Source organism: Mytilus trossulus, chromosome 3, assembly GCF_036588685.1.
Source record: "Mytilus trossulus isolate FHL-02 chromosome 3, PNRI_Mtr1.1.1.hap1, whole genome shotgun sequence".
Taxonomy (NCBI): Eukaryota; Metazoa; Mollusca; class Bivalvia; order Mytilida; family Mytilidae; genus Mytilus; species Mytilus trossulus.
In genome coordinates this window covers 91,509,740-91,524,645 of record NC_086375.1, presented here as the reverse complement: position 1 = coordinate 91,524,645, position 14,906 = coordinate 91,509,740, and the positions used below count along the sequence as shown (strand labels likewise).

At 31.4% G+C, this 14,906-nt stretch overlaps 1 protein-coding gene across 7 annotated transcripts in view; it reads left to right on the top strand.

The window, feature by feature from the left end:
- Positions 1–14,906, top strand: part of LOC134712834 (fibrillin-2-like) — a 120,671-nt gene that overhangs the window by 58,895 nt on the left and 46,870 nt on the right. For all 7 annotated transcript variants that reach the window (XM_063574784.1, XM_063574785.1, XM_063574791.1 and 4 more), the window contains 19 exons: positions 287–403; positions 724–843; positions 1,193–1,321; positions 1,976–2,089; positions 3,534–3,647; positions 4,125–4,238; positions 4,497–4,613; positions 5,108–5,224; positions 5,444–5,563; positions 6,402–6,527; positions 6,907–7,020; positions 7,449–7,562; positions 8,072–8,191; positions 8,738–8,860; positions 9,270–9,383; positions 9,788–9,901; positions 10,526–10,639; positions 11,300–11,413; positions 12,291–12,404. In XM_063574784.1, coding sequence (XP_063430854.1) covers positions 287–403; positions 724–843; positions 1,193–1,321; positions 1,976–2,089; positions 3,534–3,647; positions 4,125–4,238; positions 4,497–4,613; positions 5,108–5,224; positions 5,444–5,563; positions 6,402–6,527; positions 6,907–7,020; positions 7,449–7,562; positions 8,072–8,191; positions 8,738–8,860; positions 9,270–9,383; positions 9,788–9,901; positions 10,526–10,639; positions 11,300–11,413; positions 12,291–12,404 — 2,229 coding nt within the window. The remainder of the gene's footprint in view (positions 1–286; positions 404–723; positions 844–1,192; positions 1,322–1,975; positions 2,090–3,533; positions 3,648–4,124; positions 4,239–4,496; positions 4,614–5,107; positions 5,225–5,443; positions 5,564–6,401; positions 6,528–6,906; positions 7,021–7,448; positions 7,563–8,071; positions 8,192–8,737; positions 8,861–9,269; positions 9,384–9,787; positions 9,902–10,525; positions 10,640–11,299; positions 11,414–12,290; positions 12,405–14,906) is intronic.

Below are 14,906 nucleotides of genomic sequence, written 5' to 3'. Positions count from 1 at the left end.
TAAACATGCTACAGAACTTTGCCTTGAAATCATCATGTCTAGTAATTCATATTTCTTCAAGGGACTTTTTTGTAAATTTTCATGTAATAATAACTATTCTAATTTCATTAAATTTAAACAAAACTTTGATTTTTTCTAATACACTAGTTTTGGTTTTATTTAAAATAACATATGTATCAGATTGGTTGATCATTCTAATAACTATTTTGCAAGCTGACAATGAGAAACAAATGTGGATAAATGATTATATTGGCCAATTGATTTGATGAGTGCTTTCTGTTTGTAGATGTTGACCTGTGTAAATCTATTACATGTTTGAATGGAGGATCGTGTGCTGCTGAAAGACTTGGATCTTATAGTTGTGTGTGTTTACCTGGATGGACTGGTCAATTCTGTGGTACAAGTAAGTCAGCTGATGCATCTTGGGAAAGTTCTGACAAAAAACTTTGGCTATTTAGCTACTTTTTAAAGATGAGTAATAATTCAATCAAACTTAGTCAAGAAATGTGAATCATATTTTATATGTTTATACATGTACTTCATTTATTTTCGGAAGGAAGTTACCTATGTTTTTATGTTCTGGAGGAAGGTCAGCTTGACCCTTATTGCTATATATACATAACTGATTTACAAGTAATGACCATGTTTAAAACAGATTTACAAAGCTTGATATGAAAAAAACCAAAAACAATTATATATATAAAAAAGACTGTTAATTTTCAGATATAAATGAATGTCTCCAGGTTCCTGCTGTTTGTCAATTTGGCGGTATATGTAAAGATTTACCAGGGTCTTACGAGTGTAAATGTGCACAGGGTTACAAAGGTCCAAACTGTGAAGGATGTAAGTATAGAACAAATCAAGATATAAATAACTTGTATTATCGTCCTTCCCTACACCTATATCACCCTGCTCTGTCGCTCCGTAATTCTCGTATCAAGACTTCAAAACGAGAACAGGCTTTATCAGCGACGTCACAATATGAGAGGAGAAGATATCATCGACGTCACAATGGGAGAGGAGAAGTTAACATTGACGTCACAATGGGAGAGGAGACGTTATACAGCTTGCTTTTGTCAAGCGTAAAACTATCCTAGGAAGAGGGATAAGAATTTAAATTGTCCTGATCAGTTGCAAAAAAATATGGATAAAATACTGTAATTTGATTGATTTTTCTACATGTATTTTGCAGACATTGATGAGTGTAAAGAAGGCACATATCCATGTATGAACGGGGGAACATGTGTGGACCTACCTCCAGCACAAGGCTTCTATGAATGTATCTGTCCAACTGAATGGGCGGGACCAAACTGTAATAATGGTAAGAGTTATTTAAAGGTTGCAATGTACTACTGCATCCAGTTCATTGTTAAAAGATTTGAAACAAAAAGCTTGTAGAGCTTTTTAAATCTTTGCAATTAAACTGTAAAGAATATGTCTCCATCCAATTAGTATATAATGTGATTCATTGTTAGACACTTATCCTCAAACCTGCCAAAACAGTGTTCTTTTTGTACAAGTCCAAGGTCAAGTTCAAGGCCATAGTTCCTTACTCTTTACTGAAATTGTGCAGTGTAGTTTCTGGGTGATAAATTAAATACTACATATCAAATTGCATCCTAACTTTAACAGTATACGGTTGCATGATGATAAGAAAATCCTATTGTTTTTTAGGTAAACACATCAAAGTTCAATGTCATAATACCTATAAATAGATTAAAAAAAATTCAGGAAAGTGGTAAAATGTTTACAAAGTTGATAAAATTAAATTTGAGAGATCCTTAGATAAGGTAATAACTTAAACATGCGTTGAATGTAATTTTTTTTTAATTCAATTTCAACTCAAGTTTTCAATGTAAAAGGAAAAAGGTTACTACAGTTGACTAGGATTTGTTTTTTGTACTCATATTGGAAGTGAGTGAGATATGACTCCTAAATCATAAGTTTTAATGATTTTGTTAACATTTATGAACAGATACGGATGAGTGCCGCACTAACCCATGTTTGAACCTTGGCACCTGTGTGAACACCAACGGAGGATTTACGTGTAACTGTCGGGACGGTTGGACGGGACCTGTGTGTGGAACAGGTAGGTTTCTCTAGAAGTCATTAGGTGAAATTAATATTATATATAGTCCCTTTCAATCTTCAAACTTTATTTTGGACAGAAAATGTTAAATTAAAATCTTGCTTATGATGGGTACTCCAGTTTTGTAAATTTGAATTTTATACAGAAAGGAAAAAGTTTTGAAAACAGAATCTAATGTTTTAGTATAAACTCTTGTAATTATGGATTTAAGAGAATTATTTTTTTTGTATCTGTGTAGAAAGAATTGAATTATTTTTACTCATCAGTATTTATGTTGATCATTGAACTCTGCTTTAGAAGGTGTAATACCACCATTGATTTTCCCCTATTAGTCTTTGTTAAATTGGCACTTTTAAAAAAATGTACAGTATTTACCTTTATTTCAACCAAAGAAATACTTTGCATGTATAAAAGTTAATCCTTTCCAGTGCTATAGTGAAAATTTCACACTACATTTCATTGCATATAAGAAAGTAACTATCACTGTAAGTAAACAACCCAATTTTTACACTGTTATTTACTGGTTACCTGCTTTTGTAACTATGTAACCTTTAACGTTCCAAAATATTTTATAAGACCATCAAATCAAAAAGGGATGATGCTTTCAGACACCCAACATACATGTTTATGACTCAGTAAAATTTAAGTGCATGGAAATGCAGGGTTACTTTTCTACAACTGTGAAATTCAAGGGAATATTTTTTTAGACCTACTTTTACAACCAGATGTGACGTACCATGATTTGATGGTATTACACCTAGAAGTATTTATTGACAGTTAAAGTTCAATTTTCAAAATTTTCAAAATTTTCAATAATTATATCTGAATGAAAAGGTAGTTTCTGGTACCTCTATGCAAGTAAGATGTGGAACCGTAGCTCTTAGGTTCTTATCATATTTTTCAACATTTGCTGTCTGCAATTAGTAGAAAAGTATCATAAGGGCTTAAGAGCTATGGTTCTGCAGTTATACACAAGTAAGAACATTCTGATTAGCAAGTTGTATATGATTTGTTGTTAAGACCTATGGTTCTACAGCTAAACACAAGTAAGAACATCCTGATTAACAAGTTGTATATGATTTGTTGTTAAGACCTATGGTTCTACAGCTAAACACAAGTAAGAACATCCTGATTAACAAGTTGTATATGATTTGTTGTTAAGAGCTATAGTTCTACAGCTAAACACAAGTAAGAACATCCTGATTAACAAGTTGTATATGATTTGTTGTTAAGAGCTATAGTTCTACAGCTAAACACAAGTAAGAACATCCTGATTAACAAGTTGTATATGATTTGTTGTTAAGAGCTATAGTTCTACAGCTAAACACAAGTAAGAACATCCTGATTAACAAGTTGTATATGATTTGTTGTTAAGAGCTATGGTTCTACAGCTATACACAAGTAAGAACATCCTGATTAACAAGTTGTATATGATTTGCTGTAGATTTCAATGAATGTTCCCGTAATCCATGTAAAAACGCAGGCACCTGTAGTAATCTTATAGGATCTTACATGTGTCAGTGTGCACCAGGCTGGACAGGTCAAAACTGTGATGTTGGTACGTAGTCAACAATTTCTTTGGAACAATGATAAGGAAAAGAATTTTTAAGGAATCAGAATTTTGATTTAATTTGCATGTATCCTCTTGAAGTTGCTAAACTGTTGAAATGAACATTAAACTGACAATTTTCTGTAAGGTACACCACTGATTTTGGAACAATGATAATGAAAATAGTTTTAAAGAGATCAGAATTTTGATTTGATTTGCCTATATCCTCTTGAAGTTACTGTTGAAATGAACATTAAACTGACAATTTTCTGTAAGGTACACCACTGATTTAAATGTAACTTCAAATTTATTTCAGTTTATTTACTGGTGAAAAAATCACAATATATGATATGGTAATGCACAAACCAACAGTATAATCAATTAACATCTTTGCTCCAAAGTTTCATAAAATAAACTTTTTCTCTATGGTATCATAAAATGATATATGCTCTAAACTATGATAAAATCTCTTTTTTTTCTCCTCAGATATCAATGAGTGTATAAACAATCCCTGTTTACATAATGGCACCTGTCGTAACTTAATGGGTACTTATGAATGTATATGTACAACACAATGGACTGGTAAAAATTGTGAAGCAGGTATGTACTACACACTAATCAGGCTTTTTTACCAAAGTACCTTTCTTTTTAGATAACTTACAAATTCCTTTTAATGCCGTACATTTTATTGTTTCATTATCTTTTTATAAAAGCTGGACTTTCGCCATTACTTTTTGTTATAGCTAGAACTTTTCTTAGTTGATATAAAACATATTTCCTGTTGATTTTGAAGTCCTTATGAGAGTTAAGTTTATTTTATTCAAGTTTAAATTGAAATGGGTTTTTATTTTATTTCAGATTTGAATGAGTGTTTACAGATTACATGTTACAATGGCGGAACTTGTACAAACTTGAGCGGTTCTTATAAATGTAACTGTCCTGATGGGAAATACACAGGAGAATTCTGTGAATTAGGTAAATATTGATAACATGTTACAATGATGGCACTTGTACAAACTTAGTTTTACATGTATAAGTGTTATTTTAATGTTGTTTTTTTAAATATATATGAATGTTTCTAAAACATGTCCATTGCATATTTATACATTGTACATTTGAAATTCCATTCATTTAGACTTATTTTATAAAATTAACATATGAAAAAGAAGATGTGGTATGATTGCCAATGAGACAACTATCCACAAAAGACCAAAATGACACAAACTTTAACAACTATAGGTCACCGTACGGCCTTCAATAATGAACAAAGCCCATTCCGCATAGTCAGCTATAAAAGGCCCAGATAAGACAATGTAAAACAATTCAAAAGAGAAAACTAACGGCCTTATTTATGTAAGAAAATTAACGTAAAATAAATATGTAACACATATAGATAAACAACAACCATGTATTTTTATTTATTCTAAAATGAAAATATTTCACTGGATGTAATTGCAATTTCATTTCAGATGTGGATGAATGTGTTACATTACGACCCTGCAAGAATGGTGGTTCCTGTTTTAATTTAATGGGCTCATACAGATGTCAGTGTCCCCAGGGCTGGTATGGAAATGACTGTGAACTAGGTAAGTTTTTTAAATACTGAAAATCTTTGATTGTGTCATTAATATCTTCAACATATTTTAATGGATGGAATTTAATTCAACGTAACTTACTTTGAGGACAGTAAGTGTGTATTTCATGTGAATAAATTAAAGTGAGTATTTCATGTGAATAAATTAAAGTGTGTATTTCATGTGAATAAATTAAAGTATGTATTTCATGTACCATTATTCTGATTATAGATCGTAATGAATGTGACAGTGTTCCTAGTCCTTGCAGAAATAGTGGTACATGCATCAACAATGATGGATCTTATACATGTCTTTGTAATCAGTTCTGGAAAGGACCATACTGTGATATTGGTAGGTATTTTATTCAGTCATTAAGAAGTGGTTTTATTTAACACAGTTTATAGCTGTAAAACAATGTTAAGAATTTCTTTGATTTAAGAGATAAAAGTATTGTATTTGATACTTTGTGGACGTCCATTGGTAGTTTGACTGTTGGAAATTGAGTTTACTTGGTTTCACGTAGCAGAGACATGTAAACTCATATTTGCAACAGTAAAATAACCAGTTAACTTATTATTCATTATGAAAATAAGAAATATAATTATTTAATAAATTGTCTTGTGTGGTTATTCAAGTCTGCATTATTAAATAAAAAAACAATATTTTTTATGAAAGTTATTCATTGGCAAAATCTCACAGTTGAGTTTGAAAATAGGTACTGCAGGAACATTTTTATAGGAGTGATTGCCCCTTTGAAACATAATTAACATGGAAATTTTCTTGGTAGTACTCTAACATCTTCATTTCTTAATGAATTATAGATAGAATTTTTGTAGATTATATCAGATGATTTGTATTATTAATTGTAGTTGCTTTATTGTCTTGATCTTTGCTCTGTCTGAAGTTTAAGCAGGGGTGTTACCTAAATCACCATCGGTCATTTATTTAGTTTAAATTGTTCCCCTTGTCAAACTTACAAGCTAAATAATTCAAGCTTCAATGTTCCCAGTTAAAGGCTACTCCACAGAATTTGCTATTTCTTTACCAATGATTAATTAGAGCAAAATCAAAAATAAAGTAAAAAAACCCAGGCTGAACCTGATTGTATCTGCTTTGTCATTCATTTTATATGTCACTGATATAAACCATTGGTTGGTTGATTTAAATGACTTTTCTTTTATCATTACAGATATAAATGAATGTTTGGCGGTTGGAAACAATCCTTGTTCTAACAATGGTTTATGTAAGAACACAGACGGTGGTTTCTACTGTGACTGCACTGGTACTGGGTTTGAAGGAGACCGATGTCTGATTGGTAAATTATTATATGTGAACATTAGCTTATATTTATAAAGCATGAATCAAAAATACATAAATTTATTTTAGTGATAGCAATATAGTGGCAGACATAATGTGCAGTATGTTAGGAAGAGAATTTCTCAAATCTGTTTCAAGTTTCTTAAGAATTTAGTTAGCAGATTATCAGTGAGGAATTTTTATGTGTAATATTTTCCTACCTTATGTTGGCCAACAAATTCTAATGGAAACTTGATACTGTTTTTTAAACAGCTGAGAAATGATATTTTGGATCAGAGTGAGAAAATATTTCTGATGTCTTTGTACAACCTTGTACAGTTCCATTTGTAAGAAAAAAAGCAAATTTTGATTTTTAGTATATTTTTTTTCTATTTTAGATAAGAATGAATGTCTCCTAAATCCATGTTTGAATGATGGCTCGTGTATAAACACACCAGGTTCTTATGTATGTCAATGTCTTCTTGGAAGGACTGGTCCAACCTGTGGTATTGGTAAGATATTAATTACTGGTCAAAATAAAGATTTATAACAAGGAAATAATTTGAATAGTACTATTAATGTATTGTTCAGATGCTAACACATTAGTTTAAACAATATTTATTCAGATAAATCAACAAAAACAATATTATACAAATGAAATAAATATTAAGGATTCAGAAACAAGCAATTTTGCTAGCAATGATGTTACTCAACATCTCTTTGTATTCATATTTAATTCATTGTAGTAACATAAAAAAGTCTCCTTTATTATTTAGTTTTTTAGTTTTTTAGTTTTACAGCAATCATTTGTAATGTTATAAAAAGTAATTTATTTGAAATATCTATGCAAGAATTTAATTTGTCAAAACATGTAAAAGTATTTAAATGGACCACCATTGATAAATTGAATTTATCTAAATACTGATATTTATTTTGATAGATGTGGATGAATGCCTTACGAGTCCATGTCAGCATGAAGGAGTATGTACCAATACAATGGGATCCTATAGTTGTCAGTGTACAGAGTACTGGAAAGGAGCAGAATGTACTATAGGTAGGTACCAGTATATGTGTAGATAGCAGTTATCTCCTCTTAGTGGAATACTGGAAGGTGGTAAATGTACTACAAGTACGCAAATAGTGGAATCATGTATTTGCTTCTGTAGAAGGAAGAACTTTTGCTAGGAATATTTTCTTGTATTAATCTTATAGTAAGCTCCTTTTCTTTAAAAAAGTGTTTGTCTCATTTGTATACTGTTATTTATAAATGATTACTAAACAAGTAGTTGTCTTTATTGTTCCCTTTTTGCAACTATTCAAAATAAAACCAAACAGTTTTCTTTTTTTTTATCAATATATCCAGTTTAAATTTTTTTTAATTTTAAAATTTATTCAATTCGACAAAGATTATAGGTAAATTGTTGTTTCAGGGTTGCTGGAATTTAAATTTTCCTAAAGATAAAAATATCTCGAGTCTCAAAAATGAACAGTACAAACTTCACAGCACTGAATGATGAAATATATTTGATTGGAAATGAATACAAATATGTGTTTGTGTTGTAGATGTAAATGAATGTGTAGAGAAGATAAACGTTTGTATGAATGGAGGATTCTGTATAAATCTGTCTGGAAACTTTACATGTCAATGTGCACCAGGGTTCACTGGACATAGATGTGAAAAGGGTAAGTACACACTTAAACTTTACATGTATGTAAGGCTCTAATCTGCAAAGCTATACATTTTAAGATGGGAATGAAAATATAAACTAAATATGGAAGAACAAGTCTTTTTATGCACACCTACCATAGTAAAAGGGCATTATGTTTTCTGGTCTTTGCGTCCGTTCATTCGTCCCTCCCTCCACTCATCCATCTGTCCTACCTCAGCTATTTTTTGATGAAGTTGATGACCAATCAACTTGAAACTTAGTATACCTGTTCACTATGATTTTATCTTTCTAATTTTAATGCCAAAATAGAGTTTTTACCCCAATTTCACAGTCCACTGAACATAGAAAATGATAGTGCGAACAGGGCATCCCTGTACTATGGACACATTCTTGTTTTTATTGGGTTTAATACTGACTAAAGACTATATTTTTAAGTATGAGAAATGACATCAAATTTCTGTGAATAAGAATAGGATTTTAAAACTTATGGCTCCTAATCTACCTAAAGGAGAATGTTAAAATATACTTTTTAAATGTTTCCTTGTTGAATATATTGTAGAAATTGATGAATGCTTGTCTTTGAGTGGTAACCCTTGTTTGAATGGAGGTAATTGCATCAATACAGAAGGATCTTACATGTGTCAGTGTCTCCCAGGCTGGACAGGAACAAATTGTGATGTTGGTACGTACATTCTAAACAATAAATGATTGTTTCTTTGGATCTGATAAAGGAAATTATATGAGAAAAAATTCTTATCAATTTAACTTCTTTCTTCCAGAAATAATTAAAAGAAGTGACTATTAAAACAGGATGTTTGATATGTAAAGTTTCAAGAGGTTTATATCTACAGATGTTGTTGTGATTTAAATAGATCCCAAAAAAATTAATAGTAATTTTTATGTGCATTTGCTGTGTGAAAATTATTTACTGCACAATTTTAATAAGATATATTTTCTTGCAAACAAATCCTTTACAATGTATAAACCAAAAAATAATGATTTGATAACTCTTTTGTTTTATCACTCAGAAAATCGTGTCTATTTAGATATACCTGTTGTAACAAGTCTCATAAATTGTATCTTTTTTATAGATATAAATGAATGTTTTACTCGACCATGCCAAAATGGAGGCACATGTACAAACACACAAGGATCCTACACATGTGCATGTCTGGCTGGCTGGACTGGTCCAATGTGTGAAATAGGTAAGTAAAGTATAATTCAAGGAACATAAAAAATGTGCTTGTCCAACTAGAACAAAGATTTTTAAGTTAAGAGTATCAAGAAGGAGGGCATGGAATCATGGGAGGAATGGGTTTCTGCTCTTGTATTGTATGAATGATTGTACAACCCTTAACAATTGAGCAGTGCCCACATGGTATGAAAAGCTTTGAGCTCCTAAAAATGTGTTAAAAGATTCTTGTATGATTTTGTATTTAATCATATTTTCTGTTTTCCTAATATAAAATGTTCATGTCAAAAATGTGTTTGCTTAAAACAATGTGGAAGCAATAAAAGAAATGTATGGCATCAAAAGATAATAACTGACTTAGGACTAAGTTTGTTACCAATATCCTTGGACTACAATATGATTATATTTATTTAACAGACGTGAAGGAATGTCTGCAGAGTCCATGTTCCAATGGTGCTACATGTATCAACAGTGCTGGATCTTTCTCTTGTCAATGTCCAACAGGCTGGAGTGGACCTCTCTGTACTATAGGTAAGGTTTATATAAAGCTTCAGGTACATGATATCCGTTGTATGGTGCTACATGTATCAACAGTGCTGGATCTTTCTCTTGTCAATGTCCTACAGGCTGGAGTGGACCTCTCTGTACTATAGGTTAGGTTTATATAAAGCTTCAGGTACATGATACCAGTTATATGGTGCTACATGTATCAACAGTGCTGGATCTTTCTCTTGTCAATGTCCAACAGGCTGGAGTGGACCTCTCTGTACTATAGGTAAGGTTTATATGAAGCTTCAGGTACATGATACCAGCTGTATGGTGCTACATGTATCAACAGTGCTGGATTTTTCTCTTGTCAATGTCCAACCGGCTGGAGTGGACCTCTCTGTACTATAGGTAAGGTTTATATAATGCTTCAGGTACATAATACCAGTTGTATTACTTAAGTGGCAGATCCAGGGGAAGGGTTCCTGTGGTCGGACCCCCCTTTTTTCTGGCGATCAATGCAAATGAATGGGGACATATAGTTGGAACCCCCCATTTATGAATGGCTGGATCCACCCTTGTACTTATTACTTATCATCTTATTTTAGGTAATGCATAAAAGTGACGAAAGTTGATAAGATGAAATATGCCATTTTTCTTATATTTCAGATATCAATGAATGTGTGAGTTTCCCATGCCAGAATGGCGGAACATGTAACAATATACCTGGCGGTTACACATGTACCTGTCTACCTGGGTATACAGGGAACAACTGCATCACTGGTAAGTATACAACAAGTTCACCAAAAGTGGTTACATTATAATATCAGTATGATTGAGAAAATTGTCTAGGAAATACATGTTTAGCTGTTTCCTTGAATACAGAGGGAAGAAGGATTGAAGAATTAAAAGAGTAATAAGATGTCTGAAAGAAATCAGAAATCACCAAAATATCATAGGAAAAAAAAGCTAACCACAATAGATTTAAAACGTTGTGGTATTAGTGCCAATGAGATAACTCCCCGTCCAAATCACAATTGAATGAAATGTAAACCATTATAGGTCAAAATACAGTCTTCAACACAGAGCCTTGGCTCACACCGAACAGCAAGCTTTTATAGCCCTTTATGGGCTCCAAAAATGTCTAGTGTAAAACAATTCAAACAGGAAAACTACAGTCTAATCTATATAAAAAATAAGAAACACTTATGAACCACATCAACAAAAGACAACACCTGAACATTAGGTTATTTTCTGATATATATATATATATATATTTTAACCATATTGTTGCCATGAACTAAGAGTGTGAAAAATAATTTAATAAAATTATGTAATATAGAAAGAAATGCCAATGACTTCAGTGAATATGAAACCAAACAGCCTTTTTGTCTGTGGTGATTTCGATAAAATCTGTCTTTTTGATTATTTTTTTCTTTTCAGATATTGATGAATGTTTAGAAGTAACCTGTTTAAATAGCGGCTCATGTATAAATACAGCAGGGTCATTCCAGTGTTTATGTGGCCAAGGATGGAAAGGAGACTTCTGTGAAATAGGTAGAAAATGAAAATACCATTCGTAGATTTAATGGTGAAAAAGGCTGTTTAATACCATATAACGTATATTTGTTCCGCCTAACAGAAGTTCCAACAGAAACTTTGTTATAAACATTGTCATAATATCTATTCCTGTTGGAAAAAATAATCTATACCATTTATTCCGTTAGGAACATATACTGTAATATTTATTCCTGTGGAAACAATATTCCAGAATATATTTTCCTTTTTGGTACTTATATTGTGAAGGAACTTCTATTCCGTGACACCATTAGGTTGATGTTATAATTAACATATAACAGTTTTCAAAGGTGGTAACTAATTTCAAATTCAGTTTTCATCAAAAGAATTTATTTTTATGAAGATGTTGACATTATATAAATACACAGGTAGTAGATTTTATAAAGTGGTAACTAATTTCTAATACAGTGTTCATCAAAATAAATTGTTTGTATAAAGAGGGGTTCCAGACACAAGTTATCACAGTTTAGGAATGACTGTATCATTTTTTCAGTCTATTCAAAATAACATAAAAAATGTGGAGCACACTGAACCGTTATTTAAAGTGTGCACCACATTTTTTATGTTATTTCAAATTGACAGAAAAAATATAACAGTCATTTCTTATAATTTAATTCCTTATGCCATTTTAAACTGCAGTAAACATGAAAAAACGTTGATGACGTCACGGTCAAATGACAAAATTATGTCTATGAGCTGATAAACAGAACGACAGCAGCCAATCAGAAGGAATGTTACATCCAAAATTAAATTATTTTGATATATCAACATATCTTTAATATATTGAATTGAATATTGAAATATTCTATTAAATGTTATGCATACTGGTGAATACTATTGTCCATTTTGTATTTAGATATTGACGAGTGTCTACAGAACGTTTGTATGAATGATGCCACATGTGTAAACAAACCAGGAGGTTATGAATGTGTTTGTCCACCTGGTTTTACTGGAACAGGATGTACATTTGGTAAGTTTCGAAGAAATCACCCATGCTATGAATTAGATTGTACATTTGGTAAGTTTCGACGAAATCACCCATGCTATGAATTAGATTGTACATTTGGTAAGTTTCGACGAAATCACCCATGCTATGAATTAGATTGTACATTTGGTAAGTTTCAATGTTATCAACCATACTCTTTATTTTATTTCAACTTGCAATTGAATAATTTGTAATTAATGAGTAGAACACATAAGTAAGCAATTTGTCTGTAAGCTTTTTTGTGCCCTGTTGCAGTAAAGAGAGAATTTAGTTTTACCCTTATCCATTTGTACTTCTGTCTGTCCATACTCCAAATCAGTTTTGGTTCACCAACTTTTGTGTGCCACAGCCAATTGCCATGAAAACTATTCACAATGCTTATTATCACCCAATTCAGATCTCATTGGTTGTGTCACTTACTTGTCTCGAGTTATGTCCCTTTATAAATGGAAAAATTGTTAAATTTGCCATGCCCTCAATCTAACTTTACTATGTCTACTCCAAATGTTATGAAACTTATACACATTAATACACATTACTAACTACCAAATGCAGATCAAACTTGAATTTAAATGGCTTCACTCTCATTGTACTGGAGTTATGTCTCTTTATTTATGGAAAATTACGGCTTTAGCTATAGCATCTGTGTCCCCTGGAAACATTCTTCTTTTATTTTAGTTTATGCACCATTTAGTAAATATTGAATTCTAATTAGGTAAAAGAGTTGAAATGAACTTTTTTATCAATGTGTTTGACTTCATGTAAATTCATCATCTTTTATTGTACACAATATATGCAAGGTTTTTATACGACCGCAAATTTTGAAAAAATTTTCGTCGTATATTGCTATCACGTTGGCGTCGTCGTCGTCGTTGTCCGAATACTTTTAGTTTTCGCACTCTTACTTTAGTAAAAGTGAATAGAAATCTATGAAATTTTAACACAAGGTTTATGACCATAAAAGGAAGGCTGGTATTGATTTTGGGAGTTTTGGTCCCAACATTTTAGGAATTAGGGGCCAAAAAGGGCCCAAATAAGCATTTTCTTGGTTTTCGCACTATAACTTTAGTTTAAGTTAATAGAAATCTATGAAATTTTGACACAAGGTTTATGACCACAAAAGAAAGGTTGGGATTGATTTTGGGAGTTTTGGTTTCAACAGTTTAGGAATTAGGGGCCAAAAAAGGGCCCAAATAAGCATTATTCTTGGTTTTCGCACAATAACTTAAGTTAAAGTAAATAGAAATCAATGAAATTTAAACACAATGTTAATGACCACAAAAGGAAGGTTGGTATTGATTTTGGGAGTTTCGATCCCAACAGTTTAGGAATTAGGGGCCAAAAAGGGACCCAAATAAGCATTTTTCTTGGTTTTCGCACCATAGCGTTAGTATAAGTAAATAGAAATCTATGAAATTTAAACACAAGGTTTATGACTATAAAAGGAAGGTTGGTATTGAGTTTTGGTCCCAACAGTTAAGGAAAAAGGGGCCCAAAGGGTCCAAAATTAAACTTTGTTTGATTTCATCAAAATTGAATAATTGGGGTTCTTTAATATGCCGAATCTAACTGTGTATGTAGATTCTTAATTTTTGGTCCCGTTTTCAAATTGGTCTACAATAAGGTCCAAAGGGTCCAAAATTAAACTTAGTTTGATTTTAACAAAAATTGAAACCTTGGGGTTCTTTGATATGCTGAATCTAAAAATGTACTTAGATTTTTGATTATTGGCCCAGTTTTCAAGTTGGCCCAAATCGAGGTCCAAAATTAAACATTGTTTGATTTCATCAAAAATTGAATAATTGGGGTTCTTTGATATGCCAAATCTAACTGTGTATGTAGATTCTTAATTTTTGGTCCAGTTTTAAAATTGGTCTAAATTAAAGTGCAAAGGGTCCAAAATTAAACTAAGTTTGATTTTAACAAAAATTAAATTCTTGGGCCTCTTTGATATGCTGAATCTAAACATGTACTTAGATTTTTGATTATGGGCCCAGTTTTCAAGTTGGTCCCAATCAGGATCTAAAATTATTATATTAAATATTGTGCAATAGCAAGTCTTTTCAATTGCACAGTATTGTGCAATGGCAAGAAATATCTAATTTCACAATATTGTGAAATAGCAAATTTATTTTTAAGTAAGAGTTATCTTTCTTTGTATAGTAAGCAAGAAATATCTGCAAGATTTTTTTTTAATTGGAGTTATCTTTCTTTGTCCAGAAGCAACTTAAATCTTTGTTATATACAATATACAATGTATATTCACTTTTTACTACCAACTGATAAATTTAAATAATCTTTACCATTCAGTGATAACAAGCAGTTTTTTTACATCTTAATATTTTATGATGTATTTAAATGAGTAGTAATTGTTGCAAACTCCATTAGAATATTTTAATTGAAATTAGTTTTGGAATAAGGGAAAGGGGGATGTGATTAAAAAATTGGGTTCAATTTTTCTCATTTGAAATTTCATAAATAAAAAGA